This window comes from Myxocyprinus asiaticus, chromosome 4, assembly GCF_019703515.2.
Source record: "Myxocyprinus asiaticus isolate MX2 ecotype Aquarium Trade chromosome 4, UBuf_Myxa_2, whole genome shotgun sequence".
Classification (NCBI taxonomy): Eukaryota; Metazoa; Chordata; class Actinopteri; order Cypriniformes; family Catostomidae; genus Myxocyprinus; species Myxocyprinus asiaticus.
The window spans coordinates 27,247,673-27,271,357 of record NC_059347.1 but is presented as its reverse complement, the minus strand read 5'-3'; the positions used below and the strand labels follow the sequence as shown (position 1 = coordinate 27,271,357).

Genomic DNA, 23,685 nt, shown 5'->3' with positions numbered 1-23,685 from the left:
TGTTTAATTAGCCTCTGACCCTGGCGCAATGCCTCCTTTCAGACGTTACAGGCCACTCATGCACATCTCTAATAGACCGATAATGGGGACTGAAGTCTTTGATGTGCTTGTATGTGATTTGGTGGTGTAATGGCCACCGATGAATGGCCATGATTAAAGAAGATCATCCAAAAATGAAAATTCTGCCATAATTTGTTCACCCTAATGTTGTTTCATATGACTTCTTATGTGGAACACAAAAGGGGATCTTTTAATACATTTTCCAGTACATATTTTCCATTAATAGCAGTTCATTTTACAAATTTTAAAACTAGAAAATTTTAAAAAAGCACCCAAAGTAATGTATAAGTTGTCCATGTGAATTGTGCATCATATTTCAAGTCTTCTGAAGGCGTACGATAGGCTTTGGTGAAAAACAAACTGAAATGTACGTTATTTTTTGTGAAAATCTTGACCTATATTGCGTGTTCATGAATGATATGATAGAAGTTGTAGTGGAAGGGTGGCTAGCGTTTTCATGCTGGAACTCTAAAAACAGTGCATGTTCTCAATCGTGAAAAAAATGAGTCACTTTCAACTGCAAATGTATTGAAAAGACAGACCGGTATATACATTAAAAATTATCTGTGTTCTGCATAAGAAAGTAAGTCATATGAGTTTGTAATGGCATGAGAGTGAGTACATTTTGACAGAATTGACATTTTTGGGTGAGGGTGGTGATTTACTTTTATAAGCAATCAGACTTGTGATGTTTGCTTGACAGTTGATAGATTAGGCCAAAAAATCCCTTAAGGTGCGGTCACATTTACATGGCGAAATTCCGTGGCGAAATACAGTCATCTCACTGGGAATCCACGCGATCGTTAATTTTGCGTAATGGACTTCCGGTAGCAAAAAATTTCCATCTCTGATTTCAAATGGAGTTCTAGTTTGGTGAACTTTGACAGGCAAATTCACCATGTTGACCAATAGGAAGTTTCTTGGGTTGGCAGTGACCTCTGTACGGGTGGTGGTATATACTGTGTATGTATGTATATATATATATATATATATATATATATATATATATATATATAAAACTAAAAGAGTTATGTGTTCGTGTCTTTTTAAAGATGTCATTCCGTAAGTGTTCCTTATGCGAGGGACACATCCTGCCTTCAGATCAGCATGAAAGCTGCATTCACTGTCTGGGCCACGCCCACGCAAAGACAGCTCTCATAGAGATAGACTCATGCCCTCACTGTGAGGGTATGAGTCTCAAAACTCCCGAGGGATCACACGAGGAGGCACAGCGGGGCCACGAGGTCGAGCATGATGAATTTGAGGTGGACCTCGTGCCGGCACACGCCCTGTGATCCCCTCAATCTCCGTATACTGCATCTATGCCGACACAGTATGTGCGTGACGAGCTTCGGCCCTCTGCAGAAGCGCACGACCTCGTCTCGTTCGGCGGTTCTGACGCTTGAGATGATTTTATGTCTCTCGCTGCATCTGGTGAGTGGTCAGTGGAGGACGTTGCCAGCCCTTCCCTCAGCGAGGGCGAGGAGAGTGCACGTGCCACTGACAAGAAGATGCTTCGTGTCCTTTCAAGGGTGGTCGAAGAGCTCGGTCTCGAGCGGTGTCCTCCAGAGGAACCTGAAAAATTTCACCTTGATGAATGGTTCTTGTAGTCGGAACGCCATCAAGGGACCACGTTCCGCAGATCTGCCCCGTTCTTGACGGAAGTTCATAAAAAACTGACAAAATCCTGGCATGCGCCATATTCAGCTTGCTCGCACAGGAAAGGCTATGTGCCTAAGGTTCTAGCCACACCATTCAGAGCGCAGGTGGTTCACCTTCAAGTCTTTTTCCTTCCTCCATTTAATTAGGATGAGGAACAGTCCTTGAATTTGTTATGCCCTTTGCGGGTGCTACACACATACGTTCAGACTGGCTGACCAGCACTTTCTGTGCTATGAAGGACACACAAAAGGAATGTCCATCTCCAAGCAAAGACTTTCTCACTGGATCGTTGATGCGATTGCCCTGACTTACGAGTCGCAGGGTGTGAATTGCCCAATTGGTGTTCACTCAACTAGGGTCGTGGACTCTTCATGGGCATGGATGAACGTTGTGTCCTTACAAGACATATGTTTTGCAGCAGGATGGTCTTCTCAAAACACATTTGCAAGGTTTTACAACCTAGACGTAACGTCTCTCATAGCAAGTTATCTCTGTCTAGAGCACTTGCTATTCCATTAGCCAAACATATACTTTTTCCCCTCTTTTTAAGTATGGACTCCCTGTCTTTTTACACAACTGCCTGCATTCAGACCATTGTATTTCACAAAAGTCACAGGCACTTTCATTACAAATAATCTTCATTCCCTACTGGGTTCGTGAAGGGGTTAATTCATACTGTATGACCATAGTTCATATATATATTCTGAGTGTTCCCCTAATGGCTCACCATGAGGGTCATTCACTTACGGCATACTAATGTATGTCCCACTGGACTGCGGCGTCATGTTTCCTGTCATGTAGTGTGGCGTGATGGGACTCTGTTCCCCATAGCGTCAGCTTAGTGACGCAATGTCAAGTGTACTGAATCATAAGGGACCGTCTCGGTTATGTATGTAAACTCGGTCCCCTGAGATGAAGGACAAGACATTGCATAAACTGGCTGCTGGGGCTGCTTGATTATGGCAAAAATCATAATCACGATTATTTTGGTCAGTACTGAGATCACGATTATTTAACATGATTACTCATTGACTTTGGAAACATCATGCATTTATTGAACTTTATCTTTTTAACAGTGGATTTCCTTGAACTTGAAATGTAAACTGCACTGGGTAGGGGAGGAGGCTATTGTCATATGATAATTATTTTATGTTACGTATGGTAGCCAAATAAAGGAAAGCCTCCATCGCCATCAATTACAGCAGGGGTGCTCACACCTCTATGGAGTGAGATCTACTTTTTCATCATGTTATTGCAGCAAGATCTAACATGTACTTTTAAGGCTATACATTAACACAGTACCAAAATTTCAGTAGTCGGTAGTGAAATTGGACAATTCTCAATACCAGCTTTAAAACCACAACAAATAATAACACTAACTAATATGTTAATTATGGAAGAATGGTGTCAAGTTCTTAAGTAATTATTCAAGACTAGTAAACAGTCAGCAATAAAAAAAAAAAAACAGCAATGAATAGAAATAGTAAAAAATAATTGTACAAAAATTAAAACTTAAGATCAGTGCTTTTTTAACAGCTTTAAAAGTTTTTAACAGCAGTATCAAGCATTCAAGTAAACATTCAAAATGAAATGCAACATAAAACTACTACTGGTCTTCACTGTATGATTATAATACATTAATACTTTTTAAAGCTACTAAAGTTTTAAAGGTTATTTTTTCGTTATTAACATTTTAATCGGTCTGCTTGTCTGGTCAGGCAAGTAAAATTCTCTTTCACTTGCCCATTCAAAATTCCACTTGTCCCGGACAAGCGTTAATGTCGAGCCCTGATTAAATATTGTATTCATTCTCCGATAATAATTTTTTCTTCTGCAGTATAACTCCTAAAGTAAATGTGTGTTGTTTTAAAGGAGTTTTAGATTTTATTTTAGAAAACAAGCTAAAAAAGACTTATCAAAAGCGTATCTTGTTCCAGTGTATAATGGGCTAAGACTACACTCACATTTATGTTCACTTTGATCCATTTTTAACTCACAAAAAACAAACTTTCTCTTCTTAATAGAGCTGCGTATCACCGATTTTCTTCATGATAAGATACACAGTGAATGTGACACACATATTATGATACACTACCTTGCAAGCCATCATGTTATAATCAGTATTGGGTAAGTTACTCTAAAAAGTAATTAATTACAAACTACTAATTACATCTTCTACAGTGTAATTAGATTACTGTACTAATTACTCTGTCTGAAAATTGCATTACTTATTACTAATTACTTTCTATCAACCTCGACCAGATGAAAAATACAAGGATAGACATGAAACTGTTCTTATAATTCTTTCAAAGAAGTCACATAAAATCAAATAAATTGTTCATGAACTGGCCAAAGAATTTAAGGGGGCTGCATTAAATTAGAAAACATATATTTTAACATAAGATGTTAAATTTTGATTTTAAATTCACTATTGTTTTATATAGAATTGTTCTATAGTCTATAAAGTGTTAACACAATTACATCAGAAGTAACTGTAATTCAATTACTGAAAATTTAAGAGTAATCCCTTTACTTTTTTCAATGAAAAAGTAATTTAATTACAGTAATTAATTAGTAATGCATTACACCCAACACTGGTTATAATCTAACTGCAGCAAAAGAGTGTGCATCAGCCGGGAGAAGATTAAACTCTTCCCCGGTCACTTCACGCAACTCATAGACGCAGTGCTGACCGGACAGAGAAATGTCAGCTTCAGAATTTATTTTCATAACCCGCTTCCTTATTATTTGAACTTTAATAAAGGATGCTTTAAAGATATAATGCAGGGGTGTTTCATTGCGAAATGGAATGCGGCACAATAATCCTTTTATCTCGATTATCTTGTTTTCATAATCGTTGGAAGCCAAAATCGTAGCCAATAGCCAATACTGCCATTATTGTAGAAAGATTTCAACTAGGCCGTGTAGAAGGACACTCCCTCATAGCATCAGTTTAGTGACGCAATGTCTCATTCCCTTCATATCAGGGAACCGAGGCTATGTATGTTACCGAGACATTATATGTTAATGCCCCACACTGTAAAATGACATTCAATTTACAGTAATTGTGAAATTCTTACATTTATTTGAATTGAAAACAGTTATGAATTGTTCTGTTGTCATTATCAAAGATCCTTGTGACATTCTGGCAACCAGTAAACACCATGAGGGCATCACACAGCAGAGATGTGTTCAAAAATAACAGAGATACTGTTTATCCACTACAAGCTCCAAACCTGATGTAGTGAGAAATCATTAGTATCTATGAATTCTTTACAGTTTTTGGCGTTTTGTTGTAATGCAAATCACTAATTATTAAGCAACTGTGTGAAGACGTGTTGCTGTTATTAAAGATTAAACTGTTATTGCTGTTATTGGTGGTATTGCAAAAAACATACAGTATATATCTGATTTAAATCAGTATTCTCACAAAATAGCGCTGGGATGAGTGACTGATGAGAGATTGTAAGTACCTGGAGAGTGTGCATGTTGGGAAGTGAAACCAAAAGTGTGTATAACTGCTCAAACTGTCTCCACACAGTCACAACTCACATTATATCAAGTAAACTCAGATTTGTGTTTGCATGTTTATTTGTAGTTTAATTCATTTTTACATCCGTTTGCAGTAGGTTTTTCCTATCCATGTCTAACTGTACAGTGCGTCAAAATGAATCGTAATGACTCTTGAAATGGGCACCTTAATATTCAGACATGTGTTAGTTACACATTTTAAAAACAAACCGGCATATTCATCTGAATTACAATTGCCAACATCTCGCCCTCCAGTGGATGCAATATCATGCTTCGAGAGCTAAGCAAGCGCTCATTCATTCGGGTAGCAATGTATGTATGATTTTGTGCATGCTGCAATTGAAAAAAAAAAAAAAAGATCAGCCTTGAATCTAGGCATGATCACAGGTCACGGATTTTAGATGAAGATCAGCTGATCTAGATCGGTGGCCGATCGATCGGTGCATCCCTAGACGAGACTATCTTAGAAATTTGGGAGTGGGTTCTTTTGACTTGAACTAGTAAGCATCCACCTATATCACCCTAGCAACCACATATGAATGCCCTGGCAAGTGGCAACCATATAACATCTTAGCATCGGCCTGGCACAGGCAAGCACCACTCACATTTTCTTCAGAACATGTAGACAGTACACATCCCACCCTTCGACTTTCTTGAATTACTTGGTTTTACAGTATCAAAGACCAAGTACTGATTTATCAGTTCATTGAAATATACTATATATATATATATATTTATTTATTTTTTTATTTTTTTTTTTATTTTTTTTACAAAAGGTGTTGTCTCAAGATAGATATTTAAAAAATAAATTTTGAATTTTACTGAAGCTTAGCAGATCAGTTGCATGTTTATCTATTTAGCTTGTCAGGGAGAAACACATTACCATCCACCTCAGCCAGAAGTGCTTCAAACTCCAGTCCCAATGTGACTATGAGTGAGTGCTTCACTCTGAGAACAGCATCTGTCTCCCTGCAGCATCCATGGCTGTTCACTCTTTGAAGAGTCAGCATGTGTTTAAAGTGCTGCCTCCTTGCTGTAGGCCTGTGTTTTCTGCGCCATTAAGTCCTGCCACAACTCTAATGATTGAGAGAGACGTGCATGTTATTCCATGAGGGAACTCAATCTCCCTCAATCTTATCCTTACCCAAGACATGTCTTACTGTATATGTGGGTTTGATGTGTCTAAGGCTGCATTTACACTGTCAAAAGATTGGATCTTGTTGCATGTGTGTAAACAGCAAAACCATATATCAGATCTGTCTTTTTCGCATCTGATTTGGGCCACTTTCATATGTGGTTCTAAATCCGATACATATCCGATGGTCATCTGACCCAAGTCTAAACACTATCCAATTCTTTGTATCCTTATTTTCATATTTGTGTTTTCTTGAATTTTTATAATTAAAATCAACTGTAACAGTTTGACATGCAGAGAAAAATTCTAAAGATATCAGATGTAAAGTTGTGAAATGTCAAGCATGCATTTTGCAGCTAGGAGACTTTTTTCCTACAGACATTAAAAGAAATTAGCATAAATCAGTATTTTAAAAAGTAGGGATGTCCCAATACCATTTTATGGAGTTCTCGCTGATACAAGGTTTTTTTTTTTTTTTTTTGCAGAAAAGTCAGTATTAAAAGGCTGTCTATCAATAAGGATTCTTTTGCAAATGTAAGGGGCAGGTGCATTCATGAACAGAAGCATCTCAGGGTCCTGTGAAATCTGGTTTAATTTTTGCCAAATTCCATTTTATTATGAGGTTTGCAAAAGACGATTTGATTTCATTTGTGTGATGTGTATCGATATTTGCAAGAACAAGGTCATGTAAAATGATGTCATGTTCGATGGCGTTCATGTTAAACACTTATTAGAAACTACCACTAAAAAGTAGTAACACTAAATAGTGCTAACTCTCAGCCTAGTGATAATTACTGTAAACAAATTAATTTACATCATAATTGCATGTAAACAGGCAGGACAATCAGAATCAGATCTGTGTATTAAACCTTGTAGAATAAATGCAGCCTAACTCTCACCTCAACAGAACTGCTTAGTCACTATGTCTAAAGACTCAGTTTTAGATTGCTACAATTATATTTAATTTTGATCTGAGTAAGCATAATTTTGATCTGAGTAAGCAAATGTGAGTGCGACTGTATGCACGTTCAAGCTTGTATATATACCTGTGTGTGTGCCCATGTGTGTTATCTGTGTTTATCTAAGTGAGGGCATTACGGTCCCTCATGGCCCAGTGCTGGCAGTATATGAGTTGCAGAGGAAAGAGCTTATCCAGAATAGATCAACCCTGAATTACCATCTTCTCTCACATCTGGGCTTTTGTTCACTTTTTTCAAACTGCCAGAAATGATTGAGCTTCTTTCACAGATTCCCCTCCCCTTTTCATGCTCTTTTAAAAAAAGCTTTCTTTTGTTAAACTACACAAAGACGGTTTAATAGTTTGGAAATCTAAGATAGTCAGCTGAACAAGGGTGAATAGGGCAAAAGTTCATATGGGAGAATAAGCTCTTTCTGGGCTTACAGAAAAGTAAATCCTCTCTTGTTTCAGTTCTGTTTTATACTTGATGGACACGTGTGATTTGAAAGAATTCTTGTGTCATTGCCAATGTGTAATTTACAAAGGAAATCTGTTGTTTGGCAACTTACACAAAAAGGTACACTTGAATGTATGCATTTTATAGTATTAAATAACATAAAATATCAAACCAATTGGCCTGTGCATACTGATGCTAGGTCTTCTTTTTCTTTTTTCTTTAGAACTAACTTCACTTTCTTAGCCATTTTTTCTGGTTCATTTTTAACAACTGGTCCCAAGGTCATTTAAAGTGGATTTATGAAGTCCTAAAGGGAAGGTTGTCCTAGCAGAGTAACCACAGGTGTAGTTTGTCACATTAACTAGGAACATGTTCCACTAACGTTTGACAAACAGAATGTCTAAAGACTCTTTGTTTTAATTCTGAACAAGATATCTATCACTGTATAACTGAATCCTAACAAACCTCTTTTTGCATTTTCAAGTGTTGCTTATATGTCCAAATTACTTTTGGGACCACTGTATATATTAAAAAGGAAGAGAAAGCCATTTACTTATTTCATTATTATTAGTTTTTATCTGCATGTTTAAAGCTGATGTGTGTTATTGTTTCAATGTTAAAAAAAATTATCATTTCCCTGCTTAATATGCAGAGGAAAGTGTAAGTATAAGCCCTTTGTAGGATGATTTCACCTATAAGTGTAAAACTGTGGTGTTCTCATCTCAAAATGGTCTGCGTACCTTCGGATAATATATATATATATTTTTTTCTTCAAAACGGAATAACCAGTAAACCAACCGTTTGCTTGTTTTTCGTCAAGAAAGCAAAATTGAGAAAACTCTTTATTTTTCAGTTTTTTTGTTTCGTTTCATATAAGAAATAGAAAAACAATAATTCAGCTTGATTTCTGTTTTTTTATTTTTTTTTTATTCAAGCGCAGAACGTGACGATCGCTGAATCACCGCAAGTTTATCGCGTAGCCTACTTTGAGGAAATTTTTTTTTTTTTTTTTTTTTTTTTTTTTTTTTGTCAATGCAGTGCTCGCGGAGAAAGACTTGATTTTGCCTGACATGTCTATCTTTATTCCTTTTTAAAGTGAAATATGGGGGAGTACCGTAAATGTGTGTCCTTATGTGTTAAACAGAACAGAATTAACCTTACATGTTTAATGGCTACAAATAGTTTTCATTTATTTTTAGGATACAGCAACTATGAACTGATTGAATAAAATGGCACCCTTATCTATTATTCGGTTGTCTCTCTTTAACATCTGGGCTATACATTCTGCATACAGACAAGATGTTACCTTCACTATATGCGTTAAACAATTATTACACAATATAGTAGCCTATTATATTTTAGCGAATGTGTTTATTTCTTAATGGAAATTAAGTAAAATAATTGTTATACATGATTAAGGCTCTTATAGCCACAATTTGATTATGGTTTTTAATGTTATATTGCGTGAATATACGCTTAATTAGACATTAATTGATCGACTGGAGTCATGTGGATTAATTTTATGCTGCCTAAATATGCCTTTTGGACTGTCAAACAGCCAGCAGCTTGATGGCTTAAATTTACATGCAATGTATGGACAAACTGAGCTGAAATCTGCTTATAAAAATCTTCACCAGTTCTGCTGAAGAAGGAAAGTCATACACATCTGGGATGGCTTAAAGGAAAGTAAATCATGAGAGGATTTTCATTTTTGGGTGAACTTACCCTTTAAAAATAAAAAAAGGACTGCCAACCAAAACAAAAGCAAGTTGGTGCGTTCAGTGTAAGCATAAGCATAGTTCTAATGGGAGACAAACAGCTGTACATCGTCACATTATCTAGTTATCTCCTAGCCAATCATATGTCAGCCATTGCTTTAAAAGCCCGCATTCAGTCTACCTATTTGTTGTCTCAGTGTGCCAACATGGTTTCATTCTACAGCTCACTATGTCTGACCACGATTCAGCTTCACTCCCCGAAGAGCTTACACCATCTCTGGACATAGATTCAGTACAGTGCTTCTTACCTTCCATCTAGGATCAGTCAGCTCCTCGCCGCAGCATGCATCTGCAACTTCCAGAGTCTCAGTGGGATCGCTGCCCTCTCTGAATGATCATAGAAATGATATCAAACAAAGGCATCAGCGTCAACCCTGCTCTCTCCAGGCAACAAGTGAACTAGCTCACATATAACATCCTGGGAAGCCCGCCTTCCCTCTCCGACGATGCTGGCGCTCCATCTCAACACTCCGCACCAGCCTCAATGGACTGCGGGGACGTATCAGTGGTCCTAAAGTCTTCAGATGTGCCCAAAAACTATGTTTTTGTCTCCAGCTCCCAAGGTGGCCCCAAGCGTCCAATAAATAAGACAATTTGACTCAAAGGGTCGCACCATCGATTATTTTAATGGCAGCCCCATCTGTAACAATTTTAATGAATCAGTGTGTGCATTCTCTAACTGTGTTTTCTCTCATGTTTGTAGTTTTTGCAAGGATCCGCATCCGAAATCTGTGTCTTCAACGCTTTCTTCCCTTTCGGGTGAAACAAGAAGCTTCTTTCAGGAAATTCTAACACATCATCTCTCCACCCCAGTTAATTTTTTAGTCCTCTCTCAGTATCTTTCCACATACCCCGACACCATTCTTGTTGATTTTCTCCTAAGCGCCTTGACACGGGGGGTCAGTGTCCTTTTTCCCCCATTCTTTTTTTTATTTTTTTCTTCCCTTTTCTCCCCAATTTGGAATGCCCAATTCCCAATGCACTCTAAGTCCTCGTGGTGGCATAGTGACTCGCCTCAATCCGGATGGCGGAGGACGAATCTCAGTTGCCTCTGCGTCTGAGACAGTCAGTCCGCGCATCTTATCACGTGGCTTGTTGAGTGCGTTACCGCGGAGACATAGCGCATGTGGAGGCTTCATGCTATTCTCCACGGCATCCACACACAACTAACCACGCGCCCCACCAAGATCGAAAAACCACATTATAGCGACCACGAGGAGGTTACCCCATGTGACTCTACCCTCCCTAGCAACCGGGTCAATTTGGTTGCTTAGGAGACCTGGCTGGAGTCACTCAGCACACCCTGAATTCGAACTCGCGACTCCAGGGGTGGTAGTCAGCGTCTTTACTCGCTGAGCTACCCAGGCCCCCTTTTTCCCCCTTTTCTAACATGTAACCAAAAATTTGCAGTCAGCACTGACTGAACCTGCGATCGTTACTGATCTCCTGGAGAAAGAATTAAGTAAAGGTTATCTTATTGGCCCTTTCAGTTTCCCTCCTTTCTTTCCTTTTTGAGGCAATCCTATTGGCCTAGCCACTTGTAAATATTCAGGCAAGAAAAGACTGATATTCGATATGTCAGGCCACATGACTAGTGTAAATTAAATGATTCCACTAGAGGTGTTTTCCCTTTACTACACTTCAGTCTATCATGCCATTCAATTAATTATCAAGGCCGGGCACAGTGCCCTCCTTGCCGGTATCAAAGATTCTTTCAAAATCATGCATATTCACCCCACCGACTGGCCCCTCTTCGGCATTAAGTGGCAGTCAAAAATTTTCTTCGCTGTCCGGCTCGCATTCAGGTGTAGGAGTAGTCCGCACATTTTCAATTCACTGTCAAAAGGCTTGTGCTGGATCCTTCTAAATTATTTCAAGCTCCTGTTCATACTGCACCTACTCGATGACTTCCTGCTCATTGATTTCCCTGCCTCTCACAACTCCACCCTTGACTTTTTATCCAAGCTTTTTCACAAGCTGAGTGTTCCCCTCTCCAGTGGAAAAACCTTGGGCCCTGTTACATCTCTTGAATTCCTTGGCATTGCGCTCAATACCCTGGATTCGCAAGCTTCCCTGCCTCAGGATAAACTAGTCAGGATCAGGTCAGCTTGCATGTCCATTCTATCATCAGTTTCAGTCTCCAAATACGGTCTTCTGTCCCTCCTGGGTCACCTAAATTTTGCCATAAGCATCATTCCTCAAGGCCACTCCTTCATCTCTTGCCTCCTCACGTTAGCCTTAGCCCATTCTGTCAATAAACTCCAACAACGTATCTGTAGATGACAGCTGCCGATCGGACCTCCAATTTTGGTCCCTGCTACTATAAGACTGGAACGGTATTTTCTTTTTTATAACAAAATCCCTGAAAACTCAGACAGCATGTCCTTTTTCATGGACACTGCGCCCTTTGTTGGTTTTGGGGGCTACTTAAAGGATCATGGTTTGCAGGGAAATGGCCAGACGAATTTCTCACTCTCGTGCTCAGCTCCCCTTCATCCACGCTCTTTGAAATGTGTCCCATCGTCATCACCAGCATATTATGGGGTCCCCTCTGGGCACGCAAATGTGTCATTGTTTTTTGCGACAACACAACCATCAATAATGGCTGGTCCTCCTCTAGTCTCATCATGCCTCTACTGAGACGTTTGACATGGCAGAACATCAACTGCAACTTCATTCTCTCAGCCAAGCACGTTCCTGGGTTTTTCAATTCAATCGCTGACTCCTTATCTTGTTTCCGTTTTCAGGAGTTTCATCGACTATGTCCCCATGCCAGCAAAATCCTGCCCCTCTCTCCCCGACAAGAGGTTACCAATCACTCGAGACATCCTTTGTCTCATGATTTCATCACTCAGATCAGGTCTTTTTACCAAGTATATCGATATTCTTTTGGACGCAGCCTTTCTTTTAGCCTTTAATATTTTTTGAGGAGTGGATAACTCACAACTAACTCTCTCTCCTTACTACCTTCTCACAACCTTTCCTTTTCCGACCTTTCCTTTTTTCCTAACCATTTCTCCCTTTTTTTTAAACACTCAAAAACAGACAACTCTGTGTGCTGCTGTAGCATAATGATCCTTCTGCCCCTACACCTCCATGGTTAAATATCTGCGAACACGTTCACATTTCGCATCTGACTCTCCCCTATTCATCACCCCATCACAAGAACCAATGTCGCGCTACTGGTTCTGAAATCATCTTTCCGCGACCATCAAACATTGTGGTCTCTCCCCGTGTCTTCTCGGGGCACTCACTAAGAATTGGTACGGCCACATCTGCTGCTCATCAAGGACTATCAGAACCCACAATCAAGATGCTTGGCTGCTGGTCTTCCTCATCCTTCCAGAAATATATAACGACCCATCCCGCAATTCATCACACACGCTCAAATCTCCATCAGCCGTAAGTTTCATGCCTCTCTGGTGGTGGCCACCCACTGTTTCATCTACATATTCTGTTTCAAATTCAAGCATGTCTATCCTCCGGAAAGGATATTTTATAATCATATCTGCCCTCCTCACCAGGGCTTCCACAATCCCAAGCATGGTTTTCCTTCTTATAGGTACCGCACAGCCTAGCTCACCCTTATCGAAGGGCACATGCGCAAACTCTATTAAGATATTCCACATGCAACGTCCACCCTTGTCGGAGGGCTCATAATCAGTTGTTGTTTATCTTTCAACAAAGGGTATTGCACAACAATGTCAGCCTTATTGTGGGGATTATGCTACGTTGTTCACTTATTGGCAAAGAGATTACACAAACAACGTCCGTCCTCGTCGGAGGGCTCATAATCAAACATTGTTTATCTTTCAACAAAGGGTATTGCACAACAACGTTGCCCTTATCGTGGGGCTCTATGCTGTGTTGTTCATCTTTTGGCAAAGATATTCCACAAATAATGTCCATCCTCGTCGGAGGGCTCATAATCAAATGTTGTTTATCTTTCAACAAAGGTTATTGCACAACAATGCGCCCTTATCAAAGGGCCCTCATATTACATTGTTCATCCTCTGGCAAAGATATCGCACAAGCAACTGTCGTCCTTGTCAGAGGGCTTATAATCAAACGTCATCTACATTGCTCATACAACCGCCCTCGTTGGAGGGCTCATACCATACGTTAATTATCTTCAGCAAAGGGATCATACAACTATGTCACCCTCATTGTAGGGCTCAAACAAAACATTGTCTATCCTCTGACAGATATCACACAATTTGTTTAGAATGGTGAGCGGGGTCAATGTTGGGATGTTCTAAAGTCCACTATCATCTCCACTGTTTAGTGGTGTTTAGTGGTAATGCAATGATAATCAAAGGCAATGAAGCCATGACACAGAACACTTCCACTCGCTGAACATCCCCTTGGGTGATTTACTATCCCTACAAACAACCTGTCCACTCACCCGCAAGATCTTCCCTTTAATTGCACCATAGATTTCCTCCTGATGAACTCCCTCAGAATTAACACTGCCACGGGTAATTCCAACCCCGCCTCTTTCACCCTCTCACAGTGTATTATTGTTGTACAAAGAGCGGTGGCACAGTTTAGCTACACAAACATTAGTATTAAAGACTGGCCAGTTTGTATTTGGTGACAAACTGCGGGCAGAGCGCAAAGTTTTGCAGCCTGAAACCAATCAGGAAGTTAATGAGGAGAAAAATTACTCCTTTTCGCCAGCGCCCCTTAATTACCTCCACGCCAGAGCAGCGCGAGGGAGAGAGAGACGAGGAGATGTAGATGAAAAGGAGGGAGGGCAAAAAAGAGATGAGCGGCACAGTAAGAGCCTTTATGCTCCTTTTGTTAGGTTATGAAGGTCAGGAGAGCAGCTGAACAGGACTTGTGTGTCTTGCCCCTCCTAACACTCATAACTTTGATAGACTCTGGAGAGATGGTAATGTATTAGCTTCATATGCACATTGAGAGGAGCAGTGACCTGGCTCAATGCACAAACCGTGATCTGTGTTTATAGGGAATGAAATGGTTTGTGCTGCTAGTGTTTCAGTTTTACATTAACAAAGCAAGTAATTAAATTTGTCATGAACCTGTAAAGAAGCAAATGGATTAAGCTGTGTTAAAAATGTAATATATTGCAAAGCTTAGGGTTTATTTGATGTTAAACAACATTTCTGATTGTGAAAGTAATTTTTAGTGAAAGACTGTTTTCTTTGCTTATACTGTATGTTTCAGGGTCCTGTGGCTGACTTCTGTCAAACACACTACACAACAAAATAGTGTTGCAAATTTCAGAAATATCTACAGTTAATGAATAAAATACACTTCAAAGTGATTCTCACAAAACCTGTCAAAGGAAAATGCCCTCTTCCTATTTTACTCCAAAATCAAAAGAAGCAAATAAGTAATTATATTTTGCATACCCTATAGAAAATTGAGCCTAGTTTTAGGACCATTAAGATTTTTTGCATTGTGACATTATTTTCATGAGTGTTGTGCACATTTTACCCCCCAATTCTCATTACTGCCATGCAAAAAAAGACTGTCATAATGATATTCTCATTACCGCAATGTGAAAATAAGTAAACATCATAGTTGTACTCCCTTTTTATTGCCTATCATTTTTGCTGATTTTAATTTAAAAAATCATTGTACAACACCATCTTTTTCACTGTAATACAGTAAAAAAAAAAAAAAAAAAAATGCGTTACGCTAATGAATGTCGTCATTGAAAACAATAGGGATAGTAAAACTACAATTTCTGAATGCATTATGGTAATGAGAATGGGTGGGTGGGGAAATGTGCTTAAAGGATTAGTTCACCCAAAAATGAAAATTTTCTCATCATTTACTCACCCGCATGGCATCCCAGATGTGTATGACTTGCTTTCTTCAGCGGAACACAAATGAAGATTTTTAGAAGAATATTTCAGCTCTGTAAGTCCATACAATGCAAGTGAATGGGTGTCAAAATCTTGAATCTCCAAAAAGCACATACTGTATAGCCATCATAAACGTAATCCATGTGACTTCGGTGGATGAAATAATGTCTTCTGGAGCAAAACGCCTGGTGTGTGTGTAAGAAAAAGTTCATTATTTAAAACCTTTTTAACTATAAAATATCACTTCCGGCCAGCTGTAGTTGGCACAGTCATGAGGGTCAAATACACGCTGCCTCTCATGTGACATAAGTGCGTTGGAAAGTTCATGCAAGAACTGATGCGCGAAATACTTAAAATACGGAAGCGCTGTGTTGTTTAAAACAGAGGAGGAATGTTATACAGAAGCTGAATTGGTTTTGCTATAGATTTGTATCTGTTTCTTTTTCAAAATGGTGCTTTTGTGTGCTTATCCTGGATGCCTCAACCTACTGAAAAATTTCAGATTACAGCCGCAGTTATCATCGCAAGAGGAAAGTCTTTTCGCAGATTCCCTAACAATGATCCTGAGCAACTGAAGCTATGGCTGCTCACTGTTCACTGGGCAATCAAAACACCCAATGAGTCACTCAAAATGTTGAGGGTGTGCAGGGAACATTTTTCCCCTGGCGATTTCAGACCAGCTGAGGGATCCGACGATATCGACATGCCAACGCGCTCATGTCACATGAGAGGCAGTTTGAACTCTACCCTCGTCACCGTGCATACCACAGCTGGCCAGAAGCAAACATTTTCAGGAAAAAAAAAAGTTTTTAATATTGATCTATTTCTTACACACACCTAGCATTTCGTTTCAGAAGACATTATTTAATTACTTTTTGGAGCTTCAAGAATTTGGCACCCATTCACTTGCATTGTATAGACCTGAGATATTCTTCTAAAAATCTTAATTTGTGTTCAGAAGAAAGAAAGTCATACACATCTGGGATGGCACGAGGGTGAGGAAATTATGAGAGAATTTTATTTTTTGGGTGAACTATCCCTTTAAGTGACCTGAAAATAATGTCATAATGCAAAAAATCCAAATGGTCCTATTTTTTTATTTTTTATTTATTTTTTTATTTGGAGTTTAATATGACTGGACATTTTCTTGACAGGTTTCACGAGAATCACCCAACAAGCATATTGTTTCTCTGTCTAAATATCAACTTGTGTATTTTTATGTGAAAGCACACAGAGATACATAAGTTACAATCAGGTGTGACTTATTATCTTGTCTTTTCATAAAACAATAGTGAGAGGCTATTAAACAGACTACAACAAATGGTTATACACGATTACTTCAAGCAGATGCTTTTAATTAAAACAAGCCCAAAATACAATATGCATAGATATTAAAATAATCACAATGGATTGACCTGACTGCAACTTTATTTCCTGAAAACTTACTTTAGTAATATCATCCCAATTTAGTGCTATTCTTTAGTTATTTATTTGTACAATAGATAGACTGTCAGATATTGGAGAAACTCAGCACGGGTGAGACATTACTTGTCCTGCACTGTTTGCTCAATAGCAGTATGCAGTTTGCTTGGTCAGCAGTCTGTCTGGCTCAATACGTGTATCTGCAGGTTGAGTGAGTTTGCCAAAGTAGCCAGAACTTACTGCAGTGTGAGATTCAGAAAAGGGGTCATTGTCTTTATCTTAATGTTGTGAGCTGACAGCACTGTTCCCAATGTTAACTGATGCTGTTTGGTTTGACTGGAGAAGCTGATTACCTCAAGATAAGAAATGCTTTCAACAGCAGCAGGACTTTGTGTCCTTTGCAGAGATTCAGCTATGGTAGTTCAAAATTTTTGGTGAAAATGGTAACTCTTTAAATAAACAAGCTTTTAAATACAACAGCCCCAAAAAGTATACTAAAGGACGCTTAAGATGTACTTTGGTCTTCATTTTGAACAGCATATCTATAGACCTTTTTCACACTCCGGGTTTTGGAATGCCAAAGTAAACGATTGCAGGGTAAACTTCGATAGCGATGAATAAGAGTGAATGGGAGACCACAGCAAATGTTATTTTCACTTACCCATTTGCTCAAGAGCAAAAGAAAAAATTCACTATTACATTTGACACTATTACTTTCCAGAAGAAAATAAAATAGAGAGCGGTGGATGGACTCAATATTTAAAAAAAATTATCATATAAAACAGTTTGCTAGATTTACGCTGCTAAATAAGGCGGAAACGCGTCATCACAGTCTGTGAAAAAGGTCTATTGCTTTACAATCTAAAGCCTAACATTGTGTGATTTCGCTATCTTTCTATTTTAATACTTTTTGGGGCCTCTGTACTACTGACCTCACAGTAAAATCGGAAAGAGTAGGTTGACTTTTCTTTAGCTAAAATCGGTCTGTGCTTACCAAAATTCAAAACCGTCCAAAAGGGTAAAGTGTTGTTGGGCGTATCGGCACACGTGAGCTCATTTTTCAGGGTGTAATGTCCACGGAGGGGTGCCAAAAGTGATTTGTAAAGTGAGTTGTTTTAGGGCTGAAACGATTAGTCGACATTAAAAAACGACAATAAAAAATTGTCTACAAAAACGTTGTCGAATAATCGTTTGATCGCATTTAACGTATCATGAGATCACATTAAACTCTAATGATGGCATGCAAGAGGAGCACTTCAGTTCGCACTTGATTGAGGAGAAGAAGATACAGTTCATAGTCCAGACGCACTCCAAACTTTCCAAACAGCTTAAGGTGATGTAGATCGCAAAGTATATGGAAATTATACAAAAATACAAAATGAGAAAAATACAGAAGCACATTCGTTGGGAAATAAAATGGAGCCAGAGCTGCCGTTCCGCTTAAGTAAAACTTGCATGTCAGAGCATCTTTAAAGGAAACACCCATTATATCTTGAATGTATCCTTTATTAAACTTCAAATAAGAAGGAAGCAGGTCATGTAAATAAGTACATACTCAGAAACTAGCATTTCTCTGTGTGGTTAGCGCCTCTTTTATGTGTCACGTGAAGTCACCTGTTCTAAGGGGGAGAGATTGAAACTGCACCCAGCTGATGCACAGTCTGGCGCTGGGACACTCGTCCCTTGCACTCGCTTGCTGCAGCTAGATTATAACGTGATAGCATACAACGTAGTGAATCATAACATATGAGTTGGGGTGTGTATCTTACCGTGAAGAAAATTGGCGATACGCAGCTCTTTTAAGAAGAGAGAGTTTGTTTTTTTGTGAGTTAAAGATGGATTGAAGTGAACAAACTGGTGAGGGGGTAGTCTTCACGCATTATACAGTGGTGTGAAAAAGTGTTTGCCCCCTTCCTGATTTCTTATTTTTTTGCATGTTTGTCACTTAAATGTTTCAGATCATCAAACAAGTTTAAATATTAGTCAAAGATAACACAAGTAAACACAAAATGCAGTTTTTAAATGAAGGTTGTTATTATTAAGGGAAAACAAAATCCAAACCTACATGGCCCTGTGTGAAAAAGTGTTTGCCCCACCTGTTAAAACATAACTTAACTGTGGTTTATCACACCTGAGTTCAATTTCTCTAGCCACACCCAGGCCTGATTACTGCCACACCTGTTCTCAATCAAGAAATCACTTAAATAGGACCTGCCTGACAAAGTGAAGTAGACCAAAAGATCTTCAAAAGCTAGACATCATGCCGAGATCCAAAGAAATTCAGGAACAAATGAGAAAGAAAGTAATTGAGATCTATCAGTCTGGAAAAGGTTATAAAGCCATTTCTAAAGCTTTGGGACTCCAGAGAACCACAGTGAGAGCCATTATCCACAAATGGCGAAAACATGGAACAGTGGTGAACCTTCCCAGGAGTGGCCGGCTGACCAAAATTACCCCAAGAGCGCAGCGACGACTCATCCAAGAGGTCACAAAAGACCCCACAACAACATCCAAAGAACTGCAGGCCTCACTTGCCTCAGTTAAGGTCAGTGTTCATGACTCCACCATAAGAAAGAGACTGGGCAAAAATGGCCTGCATGGCAGAGTTCCAAGACGAAAACCACTGCTGAGCAAAAAGAACATTAAGGCTCGTCTCATTTTTGCCAGAAAACATCTTGTTGATCCCCAAGACTTTTGGGAAAATACTCTGTGGACTGACAAGACAAAAGTTGAACTTTTTGGAAGGTGTGTGTCCCATTACATCTGGTGTAAAAGTAACACCGCATTTCAGAAAAAGAACATCATACCAACAGTAAAATATGGTGGTGGTAGTGTGATGGTCTGGGGCTGTTTTGCTGCTTCAGGACCTGGAAGACTTGCTATGATAAATGGAACCATGAATTCTGCTGTCTACCAAAAAATCCTGAAGGAGAATGTCCGGCCATCTGTTCGTGACCTCGAGCTGAAGCGAACTTGGGTTCTGCAGCAGGACAATGATCCAAAACACACCAGCAAGTCCACCTCTGAATGGCTGAAGAAAAACAAAATGAAGACTTTGGAGTGGCCTAGTCAAAGTCCTGACCTGAATCCCATTGAGATGCTGTGGCATGACCTTAAAAAGGCAGTTCATGCTCGAAAACCCTCCAATGTGGCTGAATTACAACAATTCTGCAAAGATGAATGGGCCAAAATTCCTCCACAGCGCTGTAAAAGACTCATTGCAAGTTATCGCAAATGCTTGATTTCAGTTGTTGCTGCTAAGGGTGGCCCAACCAGTTATTAGGTTTAGGGGGCAATCACTTTTTCACACAGGGCCATGTAGGTTTGGATTTTGTTTTCCCTTAATAATAACAACCTTCATTTAAAAACTGCATTTTGTGTTTACTTGTGTTATCTTTGACTAATATTTAAACTTGTTTGATGATCTGAAACATTTAAGTGTGACAAACATGCAAATAAATAAGAAATCAGGAAGGGAGCAAACACTTTTTCACACCACTGTACACTCATTGCAACAAAATACTTTTTTTTATTTGTTTTTGTTTTGGCTTGTTTTCCAATATAAATATCTAAAACTCCTTTTAAACAATGTACATTTACTTTAGCAGCTATACTGCAGAAGAATCAATTGTTATCAGAGAATGTTTAATATAATATTCAATATTTTAAAATATCTAAAAATACTTAAAACAAGATACATTTACTTGCAACATATACGATATTTAGTCTTGCTTTTAGAAAATATATCTTGAATATAAGTATATTTTGACTTTACTGCACTGGCAGAAGTATTAGCAAGTGAAAAAATACACTTGTATATAAAATACACTTATATTCAAGATACATTCTCTCTCTAAATATCTTATATGTTGCTTCTCAAGTAAATGTATCTTGTTTTAAGGATTTTTAGACAGTTTTAAATGGAAAACAAGACAAAACACTTGATAACAATATAATTGTTTCGCAGTGGATTTTTTACTGAATTAAACTTAATAAAAATAATTTATTTCCTTTTAATTCAGTGAATCTCGTTAGAGGTATTTTTAAAATATGATGATTTTGTCCTCTTTATTGTTAGTAAGCATGTTAAATACATCCTTTTAAGTCAGGCACAAGCCGAATAGTTATTTAAGAGCTAATGATTAATCATTGCAATAATCGTTCAATGGTCGAATAATCGTTCTTATAATCGTTAGATTAGTCGATTATCAAAATAATCGTTAGTTGCAGCCCTAGTTGTTTTCAGCTTTACAGTCTGTAATACAGTGAAAAAATTCATTTTTTAAACCATACCCCCCAATCCAAACCCCATACCTAAACCTAACAATCAGTGGTGTAAAAATGTTATGTTAGAGCAAAAAAAACGCAACCTCCGAATCATGTCGGTCACTAGGCATGTCGCAATTATTAAATAACCATCCGATTGTGGTTATTTGAGACAGTCGCGATTATTGGGCATTCAAATTCCAATTACATTTTAATGCCCAAATAAGGGAATTTTAAGCTAATATACTGTGTAAATGCCATGAACTGCTTGTGTGTCATTCAGTTGAACTCAAGGTCCAAGTGTCACTGAGCCGCACATGTCAACCAGCTCCTCTCCGGAATAGCGTGTGAAGCACTCTGAGGTTTGCGCCAAACTCCCGTGAAAATATTAACCAACAAGTATAAACTTTGATAGTGAATGCAAAGTGCTCTGGTTTCACTTTAAAGGATCGTGTAATGACAAATGTCCTTGTTCAAACACGCTTCGTTAATTACACGCAGTGACAAAGAGGAGATGCACGCTTACTCTATTTCTGTGGAGTGATGAAATGATGAAACAAAATCTCAAAGGTTTTGCTTCATGACAAATAAGGGATCGTGGGTTTAATCAGAACATTAAAATAACGTGTGAAAGTGAAGAATTTAAGAAAGAAATACTTTACTATTGCATAATATAATAAAAATACAATATAATATATATATATATATATATATATATATATATATATATATATATATATTATATTATATTTTTTTATTTAAAAAATTATAATATGAGTTCAAGTGTAAATGTAAAATTGGCCTAAACTAAAGCTGACCAAAAAGAGAGACATATGACATCAAAATATTTTAAATACTTAAAATAAGTTTTTAAAGCCTAAAAAGGAAATCATAGTTTATCCCTATTTTATTATTTGATTTATATATTTGAAGTTAAATATGTAAAAATGACTTCTTAAGGTGTTAGAAGCACACATGCTTCTTTACACTTTAAAAATATGACAATTTATAATTAATTTGACAATTAATCATCAGCCAAATTTTAGAATTGTGACAGCCCTACTCGTCACTGATTATGCGAATGCGATTACTTCCTAGTTTCAACGCAGGATCCGAACCCGGATCTACCATTCTGCTGATGCGCTTTCAGTCGTGTCACAAGGGAAGGTAAACACACTGTAGCCGATGCAAAAATGTCTGTTTAGAGATGCCATTTGTCAGTGAGTCTGCATAATGTGGCCAATCCTAGGGTTCTGGAACTCACAGAAACAACATGCCAACTTCCCGTGTGATCGTGTTGCCCTTGTATGTGTCATGAATGTGAAAATGTGAAGAGTTGTGAAGATTATTTTACATGTATGCTTCTGGTGTCATTAATGAACATTACGCATAATTCAGATAAGAATAATTGGCAAAAATCAGTTAATGTATCTTAACCCATCTATTTCAGCTTTCTCTGATGGAGTGCAAGACTCCAGTTTGGCCTCAATGTCCATCAGCTCAATGACTAACACAGAGAACAAGATGGAGTGTGAGAGCAGCTCAGAGTCTGGAAACTTCTCTGTGGATTCCATCATAGAGGGAGCAACCAAATAAAAGACCATCTTCATTCTATGACAACAATATCTAATTTCCATTTCTGGCAACTTTTGGTTATGACAAAAAAACAACAAAAAAAAAACAATCTTTATGAATTGAGGCATTCAGGTTGATAAGTGTGGCCCCTTTCAAATTTTCGTGGTATTTCTTTGAGATATTCACAGATATTACTGTAGTTATATTTCAGTCTTTTTTTTTTTCAAAGATAAATATCCCAGTAAACTTTGATGATCGGATTTTGAGCATACAGCTATGGAAAAAATTAAGAGACCACTGTAAAATTATCAGTTTCTCTAGATTTACTGTTTATAGGTATGTGTTGGAGTAAAATTAACATTTTTGTTTTATTCTATAAAGTACTGACAACATTTTTCCCAAATTCCATATAAAAATATTGTCATTTAGAGCATTTATTTGCAGAAAATGACAACTGGTCAAAATAACAATTGTTTTCAGACCTCGAATAATGCAAAGAAAACAAGTTCATTTTCATTTTTAAACAACACACTATTAATGTTCAAAAATCAATATTTGGTGGAATAACTCTGATTTTCAATCACAGCTTTCATGCGTCTTGGCATGCTCTCTACCAATCTTTCACATTGCTGTTGGGTGACTTTATGCAACTCCTGGCGCAAAAATTCAAGCAGCTCGGCTTTGTTTGATGGCTTGTGGCCATCCATCTTACTCTTGATCACATTGCAGAAGTTTTCAAAGTTTTCAACATTGATTGACCTGGCTATGTGGCATGGAGCATTGTCCTGCTGGAAAAAACAATCCTCAGAGTTGGGGAACATTGTCAGAGCAGAAGGAAGCAAGTTTTCTTCCAGGATAACTTTGTACGTGGCTTGGTTCACAAAGATGAGTCTGCCCGATTCCAGCCTTGCTGAAGCACCCACAGATCATCACTGATCCTCCACAAAATTTAACTGTGGGTGCGAGACACTGTGGCATGAAGGCCTCTCCTGGTCTCCATCTAA

General features: G+C 38.3%; 1 protein-coding gene across 1 annotated transcript in view; it reads left to right on the top strand.

Annotated features, from left to right (window-relative positions):
• Positions 1-22,702, top strand: part of LOC127434834 (doublesex- and mab-3-related transcription factor 1-like) — a 48,474-nt gene extending 25,772 nt beyond the window's left edge. Inside the window, exon 5 of the mRNA XM_051687848.1 lies at positions 22,557-22,702. Within this exon, the coding sequence (XP_051543808.1) occupies positions 22,557-22,702 (146 nt within the window). The remainder of the gene's footprint in view (positions 1-22,556) is intronic.
• The last annotated feature ends 983 nt before the right edge of the window (positions 22,703-23,685 follow it).